We start from the raw sequence: 21,602 nt of genomic DNA, 5'->3' as shown, positions 1-21,602 counted from the left end.
GCGTTTGCCTGCTGATCTGCAGTTGTGCTCGGGAGTGAGTTCGACTCCCGTTTGCGCTGACTACCTGGTTGGGTTTTTTCCGAAGTTTTCCTAAGCGGAAGGCGAATGTCAGGTAATCTATGGCGAATCCTTGGTTTCATTTCGCCAAATACCATCTCGCCATCATCAATTCAATCGACACTGAAGAAGCTAGTAGTTATTACAGTGTCGTTAAATAACAAGTAAAAAAATAGTACCAAGCTGCAACAAACGTCTACCTTTTACAAGAGAAAATTGATTTGAAATGAAAGAAAACATTAAGACGAATACTGAAGAAAAAGGATATCAGGTGGAAGAAGTGTGCAGCAAAAAAATTGAGGAAAACACTGCAAATTAGAATACGTGAAGATATCTACAGCAAATAAGAAAGCTTAGGAAAGTGGAAAAACCGATTTTGTATCTGGACGAAATGCGGATAGATAGGCCTACCAATTTAACGTTTCCCAAGTTCTGGCACGATAAAAATGTTACGGGAGTTTTGACTACCGTAAATGTGTCCAGAACACTCATTGTTGTTCATCAGGATGGGGGCGGTGGGGCTAAGGGCTTTGTGAGAGATTCGAATTAATATACACGGCTGGAACATAAACAGACGATTATCATGGACAGATCATACTCCAGAAATGTTGAAAAATGTGATAATGATAGTCATAGCGACAACACCGAAGATGCGGAATCTTTTATGTCTGACTCCGTTCCCGTGTAGCCAAGTAAGTGGGCAAAGTTTTCAGGTCAGAATGTAGCGTAAAGTTCCCCCGTCCCGCCTATCTACTCCCCGCGCCAACTCGTAGCGCGAAGACAGTAGATTTGCCCCGGCTGGGCATGTCTGATTTAGTAAAAGGCAATGTAATAATTATATTGTTTTCTGTACCTGCCAATCCGTTAGTCTGCTTTTATTTTTGTAGCGTCTACAGTTACATCTTTTCAAAAAAGCTTAAGGACAATAGCCTGTGCCTAAATATTCAATAAAATAATAACTACAAATGAATGACTACTATCTCGGCCGAGACGGGAGACTGCCCGTTTCTCTCTTGATGTCGTAACTGCGTCGAGTTCTCTCACCAACTGAACGTTAGCCCGGTCTCCCAGCCGAGGCCGGCGATGCGTGTCATTTCTCCAATGAGCTGAGGAGAAGATCAGGGTGCGTTCAGGAAAAATAAACCAAACAATACAGGCACCATAAACAATAAAATTGCCCACAGCATAAACTACATCACACCCAGCATTCGTGCTTAATGAGTTGAGGGGAAACCTCAACCAGAAAATTTATCCCAATCAGAATTTGAACCCGGGCCCTCTCGTTTCACGGTCAGACATGCTAACCTTCACTCCACAGCGGTGGACAACTTTGCATATCTTAGAAAACTTCGGTACAAAAATACTATTGTCAAATCTATAAGTGAGATAACTTCAAGGTGGCCATCGTATCCAAAGTAAGTTCTCAAAAATAATCGAACGAATATATTCTTTCATTGTCGTAGGAAAACTTCAAGATATTAGTATTATTTATCAATTTCATTTTGCAACACCTATGTAATCATGTTTGTTATTCTGACTACAGTGGTGGTAGTGATCATTAGAGTACGTAGAACTAGAAATATCAGTGATCAGCATGGATTAGATCCGTAGAACGGTGTTTTTGCTGTCGGCACGCGGTGTTTTTGCTGTCTTCCGCCCGCCGGAAGCCGTCTGTCGCGGCTACTCGCGGTGACAAAGTGTGCTGCAAAGATTTTACTTGTCTAATTTATTGAATAAGTTTTTGAAATTGTCTTTCTTTCTTTTCTATATACTTTTCTACACCGACTTAAGATCACCCGTTGTAATTCACGTTGTGATACGGAGGCTATTTCCTATCGGATATCGTTTTTTCACTACGTACTCAACCTTTTTTTTTGGCCAAGACCCAAAGTCAACTAGACGATCAACTTGTGCGACCCATGGGTCTATTTAAAGTTGTAAGGTGCTGATGTAATAATACCATTTAAATAATTGTAGAAAATTATTATTATTATTATTATTATTATTATTATTATTATTATTATTATTATTATTATTATTTAATCTATTATTATACCGAGACAAGACATCGTATTTCATTATTGCTCTTAAAGACTTAGTTCTGAAAAGGTTTAGTTATAATATGGAATAGGCCTTCTTAACATTTTTTTTTATTAATTTCATTTTCTTTTTCGGGAATCTACAGAAATCCAACCCGAAAGCCACAAGTACCCATGCGTCAGTCGCGGTCCTTAGATTCAGAACCCCTGATCTAGGTTGTGTGGGTTTCTTATGTATATGTTTTTGTGTTACTAAACTAGGTAACACTACTGTACTCTGTAACAGGTGAAGTAATAACATAAATACGTCCATAACAATAGTATGTAATAGAAGGCCTGATTTAGTTCACCAATTAAATGTAATGGTGAATTATTTAGGATTGTCAAAAAATTAAAATCTAATATTTGAATGGGTTATTTGTGAAAGGGCCTAAGTCATTATTTTGTGAAAATGAGTTTGTAATGTAATAACTGCTCTTCGGGTGTAGATACATCGATTTAGATAGGAAGAGACTAAGTTTCACACTCTAAATGCTTTGTAGAATTTATGATACAATTTTTATTTCAGCCTTAATTTCAAAATTTCGTATTATAAGCAGTTTTTCTTTAATTGCTAACAATATAATATTTAAGACTTAGGCCCTTTCATAAATAACGCCATTAATGTACAGCTGTCAAAAGAAAAAGTGGCCGCTCTCCTGGAACAAAGTTCCCTTCGGGTATCTTCGCTATAATTCGGAGACAGGCGATGTTACATGTTGTTGGACCACGTTGCCTGATATCTACAGTTATAATTGAAGTATTCATTCCGTGATTCGATACGGTAATGGTAGCGTTCAGGCCTCTTATTCATGAGGTCCTGCGTTCGACTACAACCTCGTGCTTTTTATGTTCTTTTTTGTTATGTTTTTGAGAGAGACAAACTATACATAATGGCTCCTTTCTCTTTTACGATTATTTTAGTAATTAACATCAGGTTCATTAATATATTATGCCATGACTTTATCATTGTGATATTGTGGCTGCAAATGGAAAGAAAAAAGATTTTATTCTCAATAAAAATATCTTTCGTGGCATAAACATAACAAATTTACTGGCGTCGGCCTTAAAACATTCAAACAATTAAGCGTTCAAAAAACAAAACAAAAAGCCACAATTCAATATTTAGTCTATCTTCCTCTTATCTCGATCATCTTGCAGTCGAGTGGGCATGGAATCGACTAGTCTTTGCAAATAGCGACTGTTCTTAGACACGATATTCCAGGCATTCTGAACATACCCACATACATAAGTGTTCTGTCCATGGGCAGGTCTTTCATTGCAAACCCAGCAATCTCCAATCTTTCCTATTTTCTGCCTTCCTCTTAGTCTCCGCATATGATCCACATATCCTAATGTCTTCTATTATTCTTTTCAACCAGAGACCCAACCAATTCCTTTTTCTCTTTCTAATCAGTTTCAGCATCAGTCTTTCTTCACTCACTTTTTCAAACACAATTTTATTTCTTATTCTGTCTGTCCACTTCACACGCACCGTTCTTCACCACATCCACATTTCAAATGCTTCAATTCGTTTCTCTTCATTTCGTCGTAATGTCCATGTTCCTTCCCCATACAATGCCACACTCCACACAAAGCACATCACTAGTCTCTTCCTTAGTTCTTTTTCCAGAGGTCCGCAGAATATCCTTCTTCTTCTATTAAAAGCTTCCTTTGTTTATGTTTGCAGTTTTTCTTGGGAAGGATAGGCCTAAATGCGGTAACATCCCGTTGCTTTCCGCACACCACTATCTCTTTCGCATCTTATTAAATTCCAGGGGACTCAAGCATGGAGATGAGGAGAGTGGATTTGACTAATTGGGCCCTCCGGACTTCACCGAAAGTCACGGCAAGGGTTAAATATTAATTCTATCAGGATGTTTGACCCGATCAGAGACCGGGAAATCTCAATTAGCCTTTGCCCCCCGCATCCTGGACTAGCTTCTACGAATCATCAGAAAATCTTAGAGTGTGATTGGGCCAATTTTTCCGAAAATGTTTCCACACTTTTGCCCTCGTAGCTCAGCGGACGAACGTCGAAATTTAGATGTCAACGTCTCAGGTTCAATTCCTCGTTACTCCTTTTCATTTTATTGTGGTTCAAGATAGTATAATGTAATAATACAAAAAAAAAACTAATACCAGTATTATGCAACTGGATTTTTCCAAACCCAATATTAAATTTATGTTAATTATATCGCTAAAGAACGATTACAATATAAATAACTAGAATATTATTTATACAGTATCACTAAAGAACGATAACAGAATATAAATGATAAATATCGGTTTGTTTAATTAATATAAGATATTATATAATACTTATTTAATTATCTAAATAAAATAACCTATTTTACAAAGAAGGATGGTTATTTGTGTTATAATAATTACTTGCATAAAATACAGATTATTTATATTGCGAAAGAACAATAACAATATAAATAACTTGAATATTATTTTATAATGCTAATGAAGGAAAACAGAATATAAATGATAACTTGAATATTATCTATATCGCTAAAGAACGATAACAATATAAAAAACGTGAATATTATTCATATCGGAATTTCACAGATTTATTACAGATATATTTAAGAAATTGTAGAAGAATAGTAATTAGTAACAGTGTCCTATTTATTCTTCTTGGAGCCAAATTTGTAACTTTTAAAAGTGTGGTTACTATGTTGAAGTGTATGTGTTGTAACGGATGCTTGATTTGTTATGTATGTGAGTCAGTTATGTGATGCTTAATGTCGTCGCAATGTCGTAATTATAGTTTGATTGTGTTTGTATGACTATTGTGTATTAATTTATGATGTATGGTACGGAAGGCTGCGTATTTGTGTTATAGAAGTGTTACGTATGTGTGTTGTTAATGTTTTTGTATGTTTCAAATTGATACCTGATATTTATTTTGTAATCGCAATGCCTAATTTACGGTTTGTTTATGTTTTGTTTACATCGCGTAAGCTAATTTAATTTTCTTTTCTATTTTTCTTTATGCATATCTTTTTTGTGTGTGAAACTATAGCCCTAACATACATATGTAAAATAGGGCTAACCACCATTGGAGATACAATAATAAAAATTGTTTTTCATATCGTTATAAAACGATAACAGAATACAAATGATGACTTGAATTTTATTCATATCTCTAAAGAACGATAACAAAATATAAATAACGTGATATCCATAAAGAACGATAACTGAATATAAATGATAATTTGAATAGCATTTACATCGCTAAAGAACGATTAAAAAATAAAATGAAAACTTGAAGAAGGCCCGAACCCACAACCTTTGAATCACTAAACAAGCACTCTACCGCTGGCCTACGAGGCGCAGATATGGAACACTTCCATAGTTTGGGAACTGCTTGTACAAGCACATGCATCGTGTAACATCGCCGCGACCCGAAGTGGACTTTGAAAATATTCGCTGTTCACGAGTGCGGCCACTTTTTTTTTTTTTTTGACAGCTGTACATAACGGCTTACTTGGTTATCGTGTGCTTCCCATGGATTTGAACTTTAATTCAGCTAAAGGTTGGAGACTACAACTTTTATGTCTTATTTGAGCCCGAGTCTATCCGGACTGTATTTTCAATGAGTGTTCAATTTACTCTGTGATACGTCGCCATTCTTAATTCATTTTGATGGCAAACATTAATTTTCTCTCTTCCATTATCTCACTACTTTATATTGTTATTAGATTTATAATTCTTTGTTTTTGTATCTTTACATTAACTTATCTCTCTCAGTTTGTTAATATTAAATTGTTATAATTATTATGGTGTTTACTTTATACTATTTGTGAAAGGCAGCCAAAAATACCTAAAGTTACGATCCGTTTTCCTTTCCTGGGTTTTACTCAGGCACGCTGATACAACATGGGTAACTTTCGGCGCTGGACCCTGGACTCATTTCGATAGAATCCTTAATTTCACTCCGAAGCTAGATAATCATCGTAGTTGATAAAGATCGTAAAATAAACAAATAAGAATATGTGAAATTCCTAAAACAAATTGGGAAGAGCACCAGGTTGTTAATGGTAATGGTGATTTAATACATCTGTTTTTTAAAGGACTAGCTGTAAAATTGAAGGTTTTTTTAAACAACCGTAGTCCAAGAACATAAATTTTCAGGAAAAACAAAAAACCATCTGGCATGGGTGTTGTTGACACTTAAAGTATGACATTCATTATACCATTTCTTAAGGTGTTTTAGAAACTTGGGAAAACTGAAGTATTACATTAACTTAAATTGCCTCAAAGAAATACGTGTTGTAAATGCAGATAACTGTGGACAATGGTCGTTTTAAGAAAGAATGCACTGTTGTGGCTGAAGTGTGACTCTTCTTTAATCTTCTTTTTTCTTTATTGTATCCTACTTCTTCTCCTTTCGTTACTTACGTTTCTTTCATGGGGTTACTTCTGCACCTAAAGATGACTCCATAACTAATACAACAATTCACGTGCTAAAGTATTTTTCTCTGAGGTGGCTTTTGCCGCTTACATAAGAAGCAGTATTACCAATCTATTAGAGTTTGAAATTGTATGCATATAGAGTGTTAGTTGGGAGGCCGGAGGGAAAAAGACCTTTGGAGAGACCGAGACGTAGATGGGAAGATAATATTAAAATGGATTTGAGGGAGGTGGGATATGATGATAGAGACTGGATTAATCTTGCTCAGGATAGGGACAAATGGCGGGCTTATGTGAGGGCGGCAATGAACCTCCGGGTTCTTTAAAAGCCATTAAGTAAGTAATGAATAAATGTTTCAATATGATGTGAATGGGTTATTATGTAAATCGTCCTGACTGGACAATTGCTGTTTTCACAAAAAAAAAAGAAAGTTTTTGAACTATGGTTGTTTTATGTAAACCATTAAAATTTCAATTTCTATTACATAGACCTATGGTTTTTTCCCCTCAACAACTAATTAAGTAGATGGTGGCTATAATACGCTCACCATATCATATTTAATATCTCAAATTTGCATTTTTAATAATGGTTCTTAAAAAAAAACCTTCAATTGTTTCCGTAAAATCATACCTGTTAGTCTTGAAACGCCAGGACATAGCTTGGCAACGTAGGCAGCTAAATGTGCACCGAGGCTCATTCCCACAAGATGGAATTTACTTATAGAGGTTCCTCTATTCTCGATTAAGTAGTTCACAAATCTGCAATGGAAGTATAATGTTAGTAGACTGATTCCTGTAATTAACCAAAAAATAAAATATAATATAAACTATATTAATTTATTTTCAGTTTGGTTTATTTTATTTTCTAGGAAGGAAGTTAAGTCGTCATCATCATCATCATCATCATCATCATCATCATCATCATCATCATCATCATTACCATGCAGGGTGTAATTACTTACGCCTGTTCCAGCTTCAAAGGAATGTCAGAGGAAGTTTAGTACACCATTAATTACAGTCTTGTTAATACACTTAAATGAACTAGAAAAGTAGAGAAGGAAATGGAGCTTAACACAAAGAAAGAAAGAAAGAAAAAAGTACTACAATGAAAGTGAAAATTTCTTTCAGTTCTTTATAAAGTATAACTTTGTTATTTTTCTTGTATTATTTAAATACATTTTCAGTGTTCAATAACATTATTTTTAAATGTATTGCAACCCACCTCATCAATTATAATGAACTCTTCCAACTAGATTACGTATACAAGGTGTACCTATGTCCGAAATGTAACGGTTGGTAAGTTATTGATGGGCGAACTTTTAAATGAAGGGAGACATTATAGACGTATTTATACGTTTTAGGACATTGTGATATGATTTACACTACTGAAAATGCTGCATATTGTATTGTTCTAATAAGTCCATTCCATAATTATGTACAAACTCAGTAAGAAAATAAAATAATTACACAAGATAGATTACTAAGCTTGTCCTTATGGATTCCATGAATTGTGAATTCATATGAGGTACCAGTACCGGTTCTCTTTCCGACCTCAATGAAATACTTGGTATTGTCGGACCATTGGATCTGTGCCCCTTCAGCGCTGTCGTCGTTCTTGGAAAAGTCAACGCCTGTACTCACTCCATTCCACCCGCTTTCCTCCCACCACGTTAAACAGCAGGCCACGAATCTTGCCGAATAGGGATGTTGCCATACTTCCGTCAAACAGTGTCATAAATAACTGGTCCTCCATGCTATAATATTATTTCTTTCAATCAAAATATATCTTGTATTTCACATTTTTTAAACCTAAATCCCATGTCTCGAATCACTTTCCGTAGTTTTTCTCTCCAACCTTGGAAATTATTACTTCTTTCGCAAGCTTCAGTAATTTCTTCAATGTTGAAACTTCTTTCTGAACGGTATAAAATTCTTTCATCTTTCTTCTTACAATACATCGGTTCATATCATCTACAATTTAAAAGTTCCCTTGGTCTGTTCTTCTCTGGTGATTCTAACTTTTCATCTCCTGCACAGACTCCCTCTCTCCTGATTTTCTTTATTAGGAGTTCTGACCTGTCTATATAAATTACATAAAATGTTGTATTATTAGTATTAGTTAAGTAAGTAATTTTAATACATAATCAATTTGAAATAAAATAAGCCTCACCTGTGATATCAGTTGCTCTTTTCGTTGCCTGATTTATAAGAAACAGATATTGACCTGTTTGTTTCTCTTCATCGCAAAATGCTATTACGTACTTGCTTAATAATATTTCTTTCGGCACTCCGTGCTACAGTATTCATGTTGAGTTGACAACACTGGACTGCAAGTGCAAATATTGTAAACTGTCCCGCAAGAAGGCCAAAATTGTGAGTAGTGGGGAACAGAAAGGGAGAGAGATAGGAATGCAGGGAGAGAGATAGGAATGCAGGGAGAGAGATAGGAATGCAGGGAGAGAGATAGGAATGCAGGGAGAGAAATGAATTACCGAGGCTGAGAAGGAATTAGAGTTCAGTTCGCATATCTTACGGGGGCACAGATCCGATGGTCCGACTATAGCTTGCCAGTTTCAGATAACATCCGGTAAACACGGGGAAACACACAACTACTCGTAGATGGAACTCTTCGATTGGGAAAACGTCGTCTGTATTCCAATGCATTAACATCACAAAAACCATAAACAAAGAGCAAATCTGCACATTCACTATGCGAATACACGAATTAAATATGAAGTGAACGTGTATTCAGTTGTATGTGCTGCGCTAGTGTTGCGGTGCTCAGATGCTGCCATGTGCATAAGATCTGGTGCAGTTAACACGGAACCACAAGACGTTCCAGTATTTCTCCCCAACCGTTAGATTTCGGACATATGTATATCATGTTAAATAGATGTCGGTTAACCCAAACTATAAGATTATCCTGAAGTATTTTACATTCCTCCTGAGACTCCCTTTATATGCGGACTCTTTTGTCTAAGAATGAATTCGTTCACATTGTTGAATTTATGGAATATGAAGTAAGCTTTTCCATGGCACAGTTCCACAAAATCCTTTCATTTTTCTATTAATATAGGTAGAATATACTCGTATATCGTACACGTCAAAAATGATATAAATGAATATATTATATACAGGGTGATTCATAAATACCTGTAAAAACTTCATGGGTGTAATGTAGAGGTAAAACTAAAATTAAAATCTTCTATATAACTTTTCCCGCAAATTCTTACTTTCAGAGTTTTGACGCAAAATGTCCTATCTTGCTAGGTATCAAAAACATGAACCATTAAAACCTTCGGATGTGTAATGCTCGCCTACATAGTGACTGCGTTAGATGTTTGTTATTCGTACACCCCTATTACGTACAGTTGATTTCGTTTACTGTACGTAGGTATGTACTGATCTTAGAATTTTACAGACCGCGTTCAACTCCTTCCGAACTCTTTCATAGCTATTTTGATGTCACTGTTATAGTTATGCTACGTTCAGAATTTGAGTGGCATAAGCGAGTGCCTTCAGACGACCCCAAAGGTAGAAGTCTGGTGATCTGGCTGGCCAAGCAACTGGTGTTGCACGATCTATCTTACCGTACACAACTGAAGCCTACTGAACTAACGACAAAATGAATGGTTACCTACAGGACTTGATGACTGTAGGAACTGCAACAGTGGCATACAACTAAACATACCTAGGTACAGTAAACAAAGTCCTATCAGGTCGGAATCAACTGTAGTGGGGTGTACGAATAAGAAATATCTATCGCAGTCGCTATGTATGCGAACGTGACACAGCCGAAGACTTTACTGGCCCCTGTTTTTGATGCCAGGTAAGATATGGCACTATGCATTGTAACTCTGAAAGTAAGGATTTGCGGGAAAAGTTGTATAGAACATTTTAGTTTTATTTTTACCTCTAAATTACACCCATAAAGTTTTCACAGGTATTTATGAATCACCCTGTATATAAAACTTAATTAACACAAAGCAAGGAGATTAATTTAATTTACAAGCAAGAACAGTCAATCAGTTGAGTAAAAATTATGAGTATGGAGAAATTTTGTTAATTATTATATTCTAAACTTTTTCTCTTGACCCTTTAAAACTTTAATATAGCAGAACATTGAAGACTGCAATACAGTAGGTCTACACAAATAATTAACTCTATTTTTTATAACAGAGTGTTGAGGGAGATCTGATTTCCATCTCGAATTAAAATTATGAATGTTCTGAGTGATACTAAAAGTAGGCCTATATTTATTTGTAAAATAAAACACAATTATGCCGGTCTGGGTAGCGTAGTCGGTATAGCGTTGGCTTTCTGTGCTCGAGGTTGCGCGTTCTATCCCGGCCCAGGTCGATGGCATTTAAGTGTCCTTAATTGCGACAGGCTCATGTCAGTAGAATTACTGGCATGTAAAAGAACTCCTGCGGAACAAAATTCCGGCACACCGGCGACGCTGATATAACCTCGGCAGTTGCGAGCGCCGTTAAATAAGCCATTTTTAAAAACACAATCATAAAGTAAGATAAAGAATTCTAAATTTCATAAAATCTTTTTACATGATGTAGTTTTATGCACACCCGTCATTACAGGCCTGCTTATGGATGACTTCTGACTTGATGGCTCTCACTTTTTTTTGTAAAGACATGTTAAACATGCACTATATGTGGAAATAACAAAACTTCCAATACAAGTACCGCTGCTTTTGATATTCACAATAATGCGAGGTATAGCCTATTTATAATGACTCGCGTGTTACTGCAACGGCACTACCACTTCTGCACTGGAGTTCGCTATCGACATTTTGAACAAATTTTATGAATGCTTTTGTTCTGCATTATCGCAAAACCTCAGAGAATGTAAGTAAATGAACTAAAAGTTCATACCGGTAGTGAATGGTACATTTTTCACTCACTTCCTTTACCGCCCCACAGCATCAACAGCAAGGTATCAGCGGTTACACATTCCTCCTCTCAAAATACTCGGGTAAGTCCTTTGAGTCATTCCTGAAAATTTGCCTATGATTTCCTGAATCACTTTTTGTACACATTTTATGTGCATTTTATTTTAGTAACCTCATTACTCTTACTTGATTGTATATGACACACGTGGATTCCACAGTTTCCGGAAAGAGTCCATGGCATTCGATGCATATTTCCTGTGCTTTATTATTGTGATTATTGTTGGTATCATAATTATTGTTGACATGTCCGTACATATTCCTCATTTAATACACATTTCGACATTCGAACCCCAAACTCAACATCATGCCGATGATGATGATGATGATGATTATTATTATTATTATTATTATTATTATTATTACTATTATTATTTCTTAATAACTTCATATTTTGGAAAATAGTACGATAGCTTTCAAACTGCAAACTCTTATACTATAGTTTTTACTACTTAGTCATCGTACTGATTGAATTACATATTATACACGATGCCTCACTAGAACTTTCCTGATTTTGATTGTCTAAGAAAGGAAGACCAAAGGCGCAGGAAAATTTTGATCATTTTTACTGGGAAGATCAACTAAAATATATTCGTTACATACATATTTTTAGATGGTACTGGTGATTGTTGTCTGTGGATACGGAAATTAAGCAACAGAAGAATTACCCCACTTATAAGGTACTAATTTTTCAAGAAATGACGCCAACTGATAAACCTCATCGACAAGAATTACAATTAAGATCCTAGGACGCATTAACGAAAACCAAACTTTTTTTGGGGGGGGGGGAGTCATAATAAGTTTCCTGTCTTAAGATATGATTGAGCTTATGCAGGATATAATTAGTTTTTTTTTTCATTGAGCCTATTGTCACAGCACCTCCGTACCTAGACATGCTAGAAGAATACATATTTTTAGAGACTGCGTACGAACAACTCATCATAATCTCCAAAAAGATGTATCACCGCCTAAATGGAGCATCATTGTGCGTACAACACTGAACAACACTTTCCGTAACAGTTTGATTGAATGCGACGGTACAATAGCATGGCCTCTTCGTTCTCCTGGCATTACTCCGTTAGATTTTTTCTTCGGGGCTATGTCAAGGACAATATGTATTCTACTAAGGTGACTGACCTTGACAACTTAGGTCGAAGCAGTAGCAACTATCACACTAGATGTAGAACTACTACAGAGAACCTGAACTGAAATTGATTATAGTTTAGATATTTTTCGTGCTAGCGAGGGTGTTCATGTATTGACTTTTTTGTGAAGTATGAGTTGTACTTTTTAATAAGAGTGACAAAAATGACCTCTTATTTTCCTTTTCCTTTAAATCAGAAAAATTCAACTGTTGCTTAATGGAGCAAATATCATCGATTGGTAATAAGATCTTGACATAATTATTACTATTTTATAAAAGATGATTTACTGGCACATTGATATAAGCTCATATAAATAAATGTCAATATGTGTGCTACAAATAAAATAAGTGTATTGTTAATGTCAGACAACTTACCTAGCCACCAACGTAGCTACAACTCTTATATCCGATACTGCTTGTGGATACATAATATCTGAAGAAACATTACTGTAGTCGACAAAAATAACATTTGCATCAACCTGAAATAATATGAAATTAACAAAATTAGATTTATGACAATAATTTTGAAGTATGTTATAGCTAGGAAAATTTATCCTGAGAAAATTCTGCAGCTCCACAACGAAAGCTAAATAGAGACTCGTGACACGAATTTTAAGACATAACTTCTTTAGTTTATATCAACGATACAGTGTATGGTTAGTAGCACCAAAAGCTTCTTAGTCTACAAACCCCATTTATTACGATTTCCTTAACTGAATCCTTTAATAAGATAGTTGTCACGGTCCTTAAAGATTATTTTGCCCATGTGTTGGGGCTACTTTGACATGACCATTCTATCGCTGTAATTCGGAGTAGCTCCACTGTTGGGGCTACATTAACACCAATTTTCCTTGTCAAAATATTTTTGTTGCTGAAAAATCCACTAAATGTAATTTAAAACAAAGTATTTTATTTTTCTGACACAGAATATAACACAAAAAATTTAAAATAAGGTGTCTGAGTAGCTTGAAATTAACTAACAACAAATTATTCTGTATTTAGAAATTTCTTTAATTGTCTAGTATTCTGAAGCTATAAATGTGTTGTTAATTCCATAGTTGCTTCGTGCAGAAATTTTTCTCAATTTTTAACTACAAAATTATATTTTTCTTACACATTTATCAGAACAATTGTTACAAATCACGTCATTCTTGTAAACTTATTAAGACTGTACATTAGGATGAAAAATTGAACTGTAAAGAATCAAGTTGCTAGAAGTCGTGTGTTTTGTAACAATTTGTCATAAGTGTGTAAGAATAATGTAATTTTTAGTTAAATATTGAAAAAAGAAATTTTGTACAAAGCAACTAAGGAATTCACAAGAATTTTAGCTTCAGAACACTAGTCAATCAAAAAAGTATACTTCTGAGTTGTTCATTCTCCATTTGTAACATTCTTTTACCATTAAAACAAAAATATATTTTTAACAACTTAAAATTAGTGTAACTCTGTCAATATTGAGAATAGGACAAATGTTTATATGGCAGTTTTTGCTGAGAATGTCTTAAGGATTAAGCTCCGTAAGTGGCGGTAACTGCTCGTGAATCCTGTATAACTGAAAATAAATGCTTGGAATAAAGAAAACCATTTCAGTATTTTCTTAGTAGAGCTATACAGCATAAACTACATCAGGGCAAGTTTAACTTAGACTATATTTATTTATTTATTTTATTTAGCTAGTAAGAAAAGTGAGTACAATTCAAAAGTATACAACAAAAAATGTTTTAGCCACTACCGTAAGAGCCAGGCTCGTGTACGGTGTGGTCTTAGCCAATAACGTAATATTAAGTGAAGATGTCAATCTTCATTGTACTATATAGTGCTACAAGGATGTTAATGTAGTTGGGAAGGAATCTGAAGATTTTATGTATAATAATACATTATGTCGTCTTAGAAAATGATCCTGGTACTTACCTCCTATGCAATAAATCTTTGATGTCAAGTAACAATCGGCTCAGACATTGCAAAATCATGACTTCATAGCCCATGCGTAAAATTAAATACGGTTTAGGCTACTATGTAACTTCGAAAAGAAAATTGTAATAAGTTTAACAATTAACCAAAAAAATAATACCTGAAAATTAATCTGATTCTTGTAGCATAAAATTATTATATCACAAAGAAAACCAGAATTAAATGAACACAAAACTACTCCTTCAGCGATAATATTAAACTTCTCAAATGTTCTGATCCAAATAGGGTTACCATGAGAAGAAATTCTATAGGAGGACATAGAATCTAAAATAAGAAGACACTGCTGAAAAAGGAGGATTCTTTTTTAAATTGATATGAACAAAATTAAGTAAAGATAAAAACAATGGCTTACCTTAGTTTTCTCACTAGTTGGATCAGTATTACATCTGTACCCTACTTATCGGTGCAGCCGACTTTGTGCACAAGAGCCTGAAGAGACAAACTTCTATCTTGTAACAAATAACTATGGAACTGTTCACAGGACGTCCTTGAAATTATATTTCACCATGATGATACCTCTGACTATTTCCGTTAGCATGCGATTTCGTTCTTTTGTCCATTAAGCAGATATTAGGGAAAATACTCTCTCAGCACTTCCATTGTGACTTGGGATAAATAAATAGAATTGACATATTTTTAAGAGTTCTGAGAAAGTTTCAGTGTTCGCAGAACTATTGGAATTGAAAAATTTGCACCATTGTTTATCTAAACTTAAATCTTTGTCCAAATTACCTTTATTGGCATATCTTTGTACATTGCAGAATAAAATTGATAAAATAGCTTAGAATCATGAATAGTGACTTTTTAAAGTGTAAGAATTCAATGCATTTCAATAGGTTATCATATTTTATGTTTTTATGTGCTCCAGCTTCAACCATTGAAAGCAGTTAAATTCTTTCATAGATTTTCACCATTTGTTTAGATATTCTATGCATAATATCGCACATTATTCAATATTCATATCAATTCTAGTTGAAATGCGAAATGCCGGACATTTAAATTTTTTTTAAATGCCTGCCGCACAGGATAAAATGATTAAAAAAGAGGACATGTCCTCCATTTGCCGGACGGATGGTAACCCTAGAAGATCCAAAGGTCTTGAAGAAAAACGGGAAATCTTGTATAATATGGTCGAACATATTGATAAAATGATATGCTGGCATTGAGAAGATAATCAACTACCCTAAACAAAAGCAATCTAGCAAATCAAACTCACAGCTTCAACAATTTCATTTCCATCGTACCTTATCAAAGAGATAGTTTTCTTTAAACACAAATACTTAAGACCATGCTGCGAAGCGTAAAACAAGATCAATGAGAGAACTAATCCAGTATTATTGTTAATCATTATTTTTATTTATACTACTCGCAAAATGAAAATAAAAATATGTGGCAGATGGTAAAGATGCACGTAGGTCTGATAAAGATATAGGATTATAAAAGTGTTTAGACAGTTTGATACCTCTGTGAGATTTTCTCAAGTGGGCTGCTGTGTTCTTATTATCATACCTGAACTTGTATTGCACTACTTCAAATGATGACTGTTCTTCCGTGCGAAGCAGAACCGGGAGAAGTTGATTTCCTCGTTATAAAATAAACATTGAAAATTGGCTATCTCCTAAAAATTCTTTTGAAGTTTGGTAATTCTTCGGCGCTTTACGACAGGTGCAGATGATATAACGCTTTTCCTTAAATACGCCGTGATTGAATGTTCTTACTATTTCTGAAATTCAGAATCTTAAAAACCCATGGAAACGAAACAACAAATACTGATTGTAGGCTGAACATTGTCGTGGACCGATTAAATTAATCGAAATATCTTTAATGTAGAAGCACAGTCTAGTATATACAGTCACGAAGCTCAATACGTAGTAAATATGCAGCCACAGATAGTTGCTAACCACTAGGATCGCTACTATCGCCTCATCACAGACAATGCGAAATAGTACTGGCACAGTCTATTGTCCCTAGCACACTCACAACTGAAGCTTCGTGACTGTATATACTAGACTGTGGTAGAAGCTTTAATGGAATAACATTAGATTTAATGAATCGTAATAAACGAGTGAAGATGGTGTTTTTCTGTGGTTTATGGATTATGCACTTCAAAAGGGAGTTTATTTTTCACTTCTGTAATTTGTAATCATTTGTAGAAATTGTCAGTGGTAAGCGGTATGGATTTCTTCGCTTTATTCAGTGCCTTGAAATATCTGCATTGATTTAAAAATTAAATTATTTATTTTTCTGATATGTAACCAGTGTTGATTTTATTTGAAGAAGTAAAGCGATAAGTCTGGGATTAAATCCCGAAAAGACGAAGCATATGATTGTCTCGTGACCAGAATATTGTACGAAATGGAAATAAAAAAATTGGAGATTTATCCTTCGAAGAGGTGGAAAAATTCAAATATCTTGGAGCAAAAGTAACAAATATAAATGACACTCAGGAGGAACTTAAACGCAGAATAAATATGTGAAATGCGTGTTATTATTCGTTTGAGAAGCTTTTGTCATCTAGTCTGCTGTCAAAAAATCTGAAAGTTAGAATTTATAAAACAGTTATATTATCGGTTGTTCTGTATGGTTGTGAAACTTGGACTCTAACTTTGAGAGAGGAACAGAGATTAAGGGTGTTGAGAATAAGGTTCTTAGGAAAGTATTTGGGGCTAAGAGGGAAGAAGTTGCAGGGGAATGGAGAAAGTTACACAACGCAGAGCTGCACGCATTGTATTCTTCACCTGACATAATTAGGAACATTAAATCCAGACGTTTGAGATGGGCAGGGCATACAGCCCTATGAGCGAATCCAGAAACGCATATAGAGTGTTAGTTGGGAGGCCGGAGGGAAAAATACCTTTGGGGAGGACGAGACGTAGATGGAAGGATAATATTAAAATGAATTTGAGGGAGGTGGAATATGATGATAGAGACTGGATTAATCTTGCACAGGATAGAGACCAATGGCAGGTTTATGTGAGGGCGACAATAAACCTGCGGGTTCCTTAAAAGCCAGTAAGTAAGTAAGTTGTAAGTATAACCAGTGTTGATGTTTAAAAAATATTCGCTCATTTCTGTTGGTGTAGAAATTTTAAGTTCAGTGAGTGATAACTTCTCTGACTACAAGCTAAAAGAAGTTGAATTCAAATTTAGAGGCCTTCAAGAAGACACCGTTCTGAAATTCCTGGTTACAGATACCATTTTCTGGAAATTGATGAACCGACATCAATATCCATAATATTTTCATCTATAAAAATTATAAAAAATAATGTGAAGGGACACTATTATTCATGAAAAACACATCTTGATATATTTAGAATATTTTCTTCCGGCTAGCACCAAATTTCGTCTAACTTGCGGAAATGCAATATGAAATTGCTCACGAAAATTATATTGCGTAGATTTTTAATACATTTTTTGTTAAATTCAGTTTTAGTCCGCTTATATTCGTAAATCATCTGAAGTATATATACGTAAATTCATTTTAATAGAAAATTAATAATAATAATAATAATAATAATAATAATAATAATAATAATAATAATAATACTTACAAATGGCTTTTAAGGAACCCGGAGGTTCATTGCCATCCTCACATAAGCCTGCCATCGGTCCCTATCCTGTGCAAGATTAATCCAGTCTCTATCATCATATTCCATCTCCCTCAAATTCATTTTAATATTATCCTCCCATCTACGTCTCGGCCTTCCCAAAGGTCTTTTTCCCTCCGGCCTCCCAACTAACACACTATATGCATTTCTGGATTCGCCCATACGTGCTACATGCCCTGCCCATCTCAAACGTCTGGATTAATGTTCCTAATTATGTCAGATGAGGAATACAATGCGTGCAGTTCTGCGTTGTGTAACTTTCTCCTTTCTCCTGTAACTTCATCTCTCTTAACCTCAAATATTTTCCTAAGAACCTTATTCTCAAACAGTCTTAATAATAATAATAATAATAATAATAATAATAATAATAATAATAATAATAATAATAATAATAATAATAATGTTGCACCCTTGGCAACAGTTTCATTCCTAACTTAAAATCCTACATCTTAAGATGTTGGTTAGCACAATGAATATTCATTACCAACAAATAAGATAAACGATAAACTTTTTTTATAATTTACGAGATTCCAGCTTGTTGTGTATTCTATGTAGGGTTGTCAACTTTTTTTTACGAAAATACAAGAGATTAAGGAATCGACAAAAATTTCACGTAGAAAATTGACAGATTATTCCATTCAGTTACTAAACAACAATTTTTTGTCTCTCGTAATAGTTGAAGTCGATTGCAGTTAGCTACTCTGATTTGATTAGTTGTGTCGTGCTCCTGTTTCGAGCATCTGTCCAATTATTGTTCATGAGGTAAAACACCCACTTTGTATGAGCATTACTATTTGGTATGCTTAAAACAAAACTAGCCAGTTTTTCTAAATTTATAATACTGATATTGTTTGATTTTAAACAGATGACACTAAAACCCATTTCTGGCAAGCATTACCTTCTAAAAAGATTACACATTTTAATGCATCTCTTGAACAACAAAATTCATCCTATAAACAATCATCCTTCACGGCAAAATAAAGTCTTTAGAATAATGATTTTTACTCGTACATTATGCAAAATAACAGAGAGAAATGCTCGAAGAGAAGAAAAATACGGGGCATGGGAGATTGTTAAAAATTAGGGGCAAATAAGGGAGATCCCGGGAAATACGGGAGGGTTGGCAACCCTAATTCTGTGGTGGACTACGATTATGTTCTTTACGCCACTTACTCGTGATAGATATGCAGGCCCCAACGGACGCATGAGTTCCGCGTTTGCAGATGACATCCAACCATGGAAGAACATTACGGTGGGTTTTTCGCCGTCGTAATGAGATCCATCCAGTGAGTGGTTCTGTGTGGAACAGTTGAAGGGGATCGACGGGTTGGACCTAGAAATGTCGGGAAATACGTAATTAGCCTACTATAATCTTTAGATACTTAACGGTATTGATGTCACAGTATTGACTAACAAAAATAAAATTGTAATATTAGTAGGCTAATAAAAACACATAGACAGGAAAAAATTCTGTATAAATAACCAAAATATTGGACCAAATAAATACATGTATCCACTCATTTATATTTATATTTATTGTATTTATTGATAGGTATGTTCTTACTTACTTACTTACAAATGGCTTTTAAGAAACCCGAAGGTTCATTGCCGCCCTCACATAAGCCCGCCAGCGGTCCCTATCCTGAGCAAGATTAATCCAGTCTCTATCATCATACCCCACCTCCCTCAAATCCATTTTAATATTATCCTCCCATCTACGTCTCGGCCTCCCTAAAGGTCTTTTTCCCTCCGGTCTCCCAACTAACACTCTATATGCATTTATGGATTCGCCCATACGTGCTACATGCCCTGCCCATCTCAAATGTCTGGATTTTAAGTTCCTAATTATGTCAGGTGAAGAATACAATGCGTGCAGTTCTTTGTTGTGTAACTTTCTCCATTCTCCTGTAACTTCATCCCGCTTAGCCCCAAATATTTTCCTAAGCACCTTATTCTCAAACACCCTTAACCTATGTTCCTCTCTCAGAGTGAGATTCCAAGTTTCACAACCATATAGAAGAACCGGTAATATAACTGTTTTATAAATTCTAACTTTCAGATTTTTGGACAGCAGACTGGATGATAAGAGCTTCTCAACCGAATAATAACACGCATTTCCCATATTTATTCTGCGTTTAATTTCCTCCCGAGTGTCATTTATATTTGTTACTGTTGCTCCAAGATATTTGAATTTTTCCACCTCTCCGAAGGATAAATCTCCAATTTTTATATTTCCATTTCGTACAATATTCTGGTCACGAGACATAATCATATACTTTGTCTTTTCGGGATTTACTTCCAAACCGATCGCTTTACTTGCTTCAAGTAAAATTTCCGTGTTTTCCCTAATCGTTTGTGTATTTTCTCCTAGGTATGTTGGTATGTTCTAGGACATAAAATTAATTTGTATAGAAGTTGTATCAGATTCACTTTTTATAATCAATTAACAACTCTTAAATTCCCATTCCTTTATGATCGACTTTTATTGTCCATAATATTTCTTGCTTTTCAAGCTCTACCTAAATATGATGCTTCGCGTATTATTCTAAATAGGTAAACATTGGATTTCTCCTATACAGACGGAGCAGTGTATAAGAAAATGAAAAGACAAGCTATAAAAGTATTACAGTGTATTAAAAGACGATTAAAAAAATTTGAAACTTTATTAATACAATACCATGTTAATGGCCAGTTTCATCAACCTCAATAAGTTATTTACAGTAGGCCTACTATAACTTATCTGATATGGTAAATGAATGTGAGGCCTGTATGTTTAAGAAGGAAGAAGAGAAAAGAAATTAAATCAATATTAAAACACTGATTTCATGCTTTTAACTAAAAAGGGAATTAAGAAATTGTAGATAAATTGATAACTGAATGAATTTAAAATTTCATAGACAGCTATGGGGAGAATGGCAAGGAACATGCTACAGAGACATTCATTTACATTGAGAGAGAGAGAGAGAGAGAGAGAGAGAGAGAGAGAGAGATTCCGGATGTCTGTGAAGGAAATGACGAATTAACTTTTAACACAACTTGCATAATTTTTATTCCGAAAATAAGTTTCTACTAGAAAAATCATGTCCCTATAACACAATTTTTCCCGACTTCTCTATGACTGTCAAACCTGGAGCCTGATGGATAACCAAAAGAAATATACGCAAGTCTGTCAAATGAAGGTGGAATGGAAAATCCTAGGAGTATCCATCAAAGATAAAATTCCTAACACCAGGATGAGAGAACTTGCCAACACGGGTGACGTGGCACAACGTGCTACCAGTGTAAAATGAAAATAGTGAGGCCACGTGGCGAGACTCCAGAGCAGCAGATGGACGCGTATCTCGCATCTCGCATTG

General features: G+C 34.9%; 1 protein-coding gene across 1 annotated transcript in view; it reads right to left on the bottom strand.

Annotated features, from left to right (window-relative positions):
- LOC138709099 (phospholipase A1-like) overlaps window positions 1-21,602 on the bottom strand; it is a 66,017-nt gene that overhangs the window by 35,425 nt on the left and 8,990 nt on the right. Inside the window, exons 3-5 of the mRNA XM_069839635.1 lie at window positions 19,420-19,579; window positions 13,040-13,143; window positions 7,189-7,316 (exon numbers count right to left, since the gene is read on the bottom strand). Coding sequence (XP_069695736.1) covers window positions 7,189-7,316; window positions 13,040-13,143; window positions 19,420-19,579 — 392 coding nt within the window. The remainder of the gene's footprint in view (window positions 1-7,188; window positions 7,317-13,039; window positions 13,144-19,419; window positions 19,580-21,602) is intronic.

This window comes from Periplaneta americana, chromosome 1 (assembly GCF_040183065.1).
Source record: "Periplaneta americana isolate PAMFEO1 chromosome 1, P.americana_PAMFEO1_priV1, whole genome shotgun sequence".
Lineage (NCBI taxonomy): Eukaryota > Metazoa > Arthropoda > Insecta > Blattodea > Blattidae > Periplaneta > Periplaneta americana.
The sequence above is the reverse complement of the archived record's forward strand: the minus strand, read 5'-3'. Positions and strand labels throughout refer to the sequence as shown.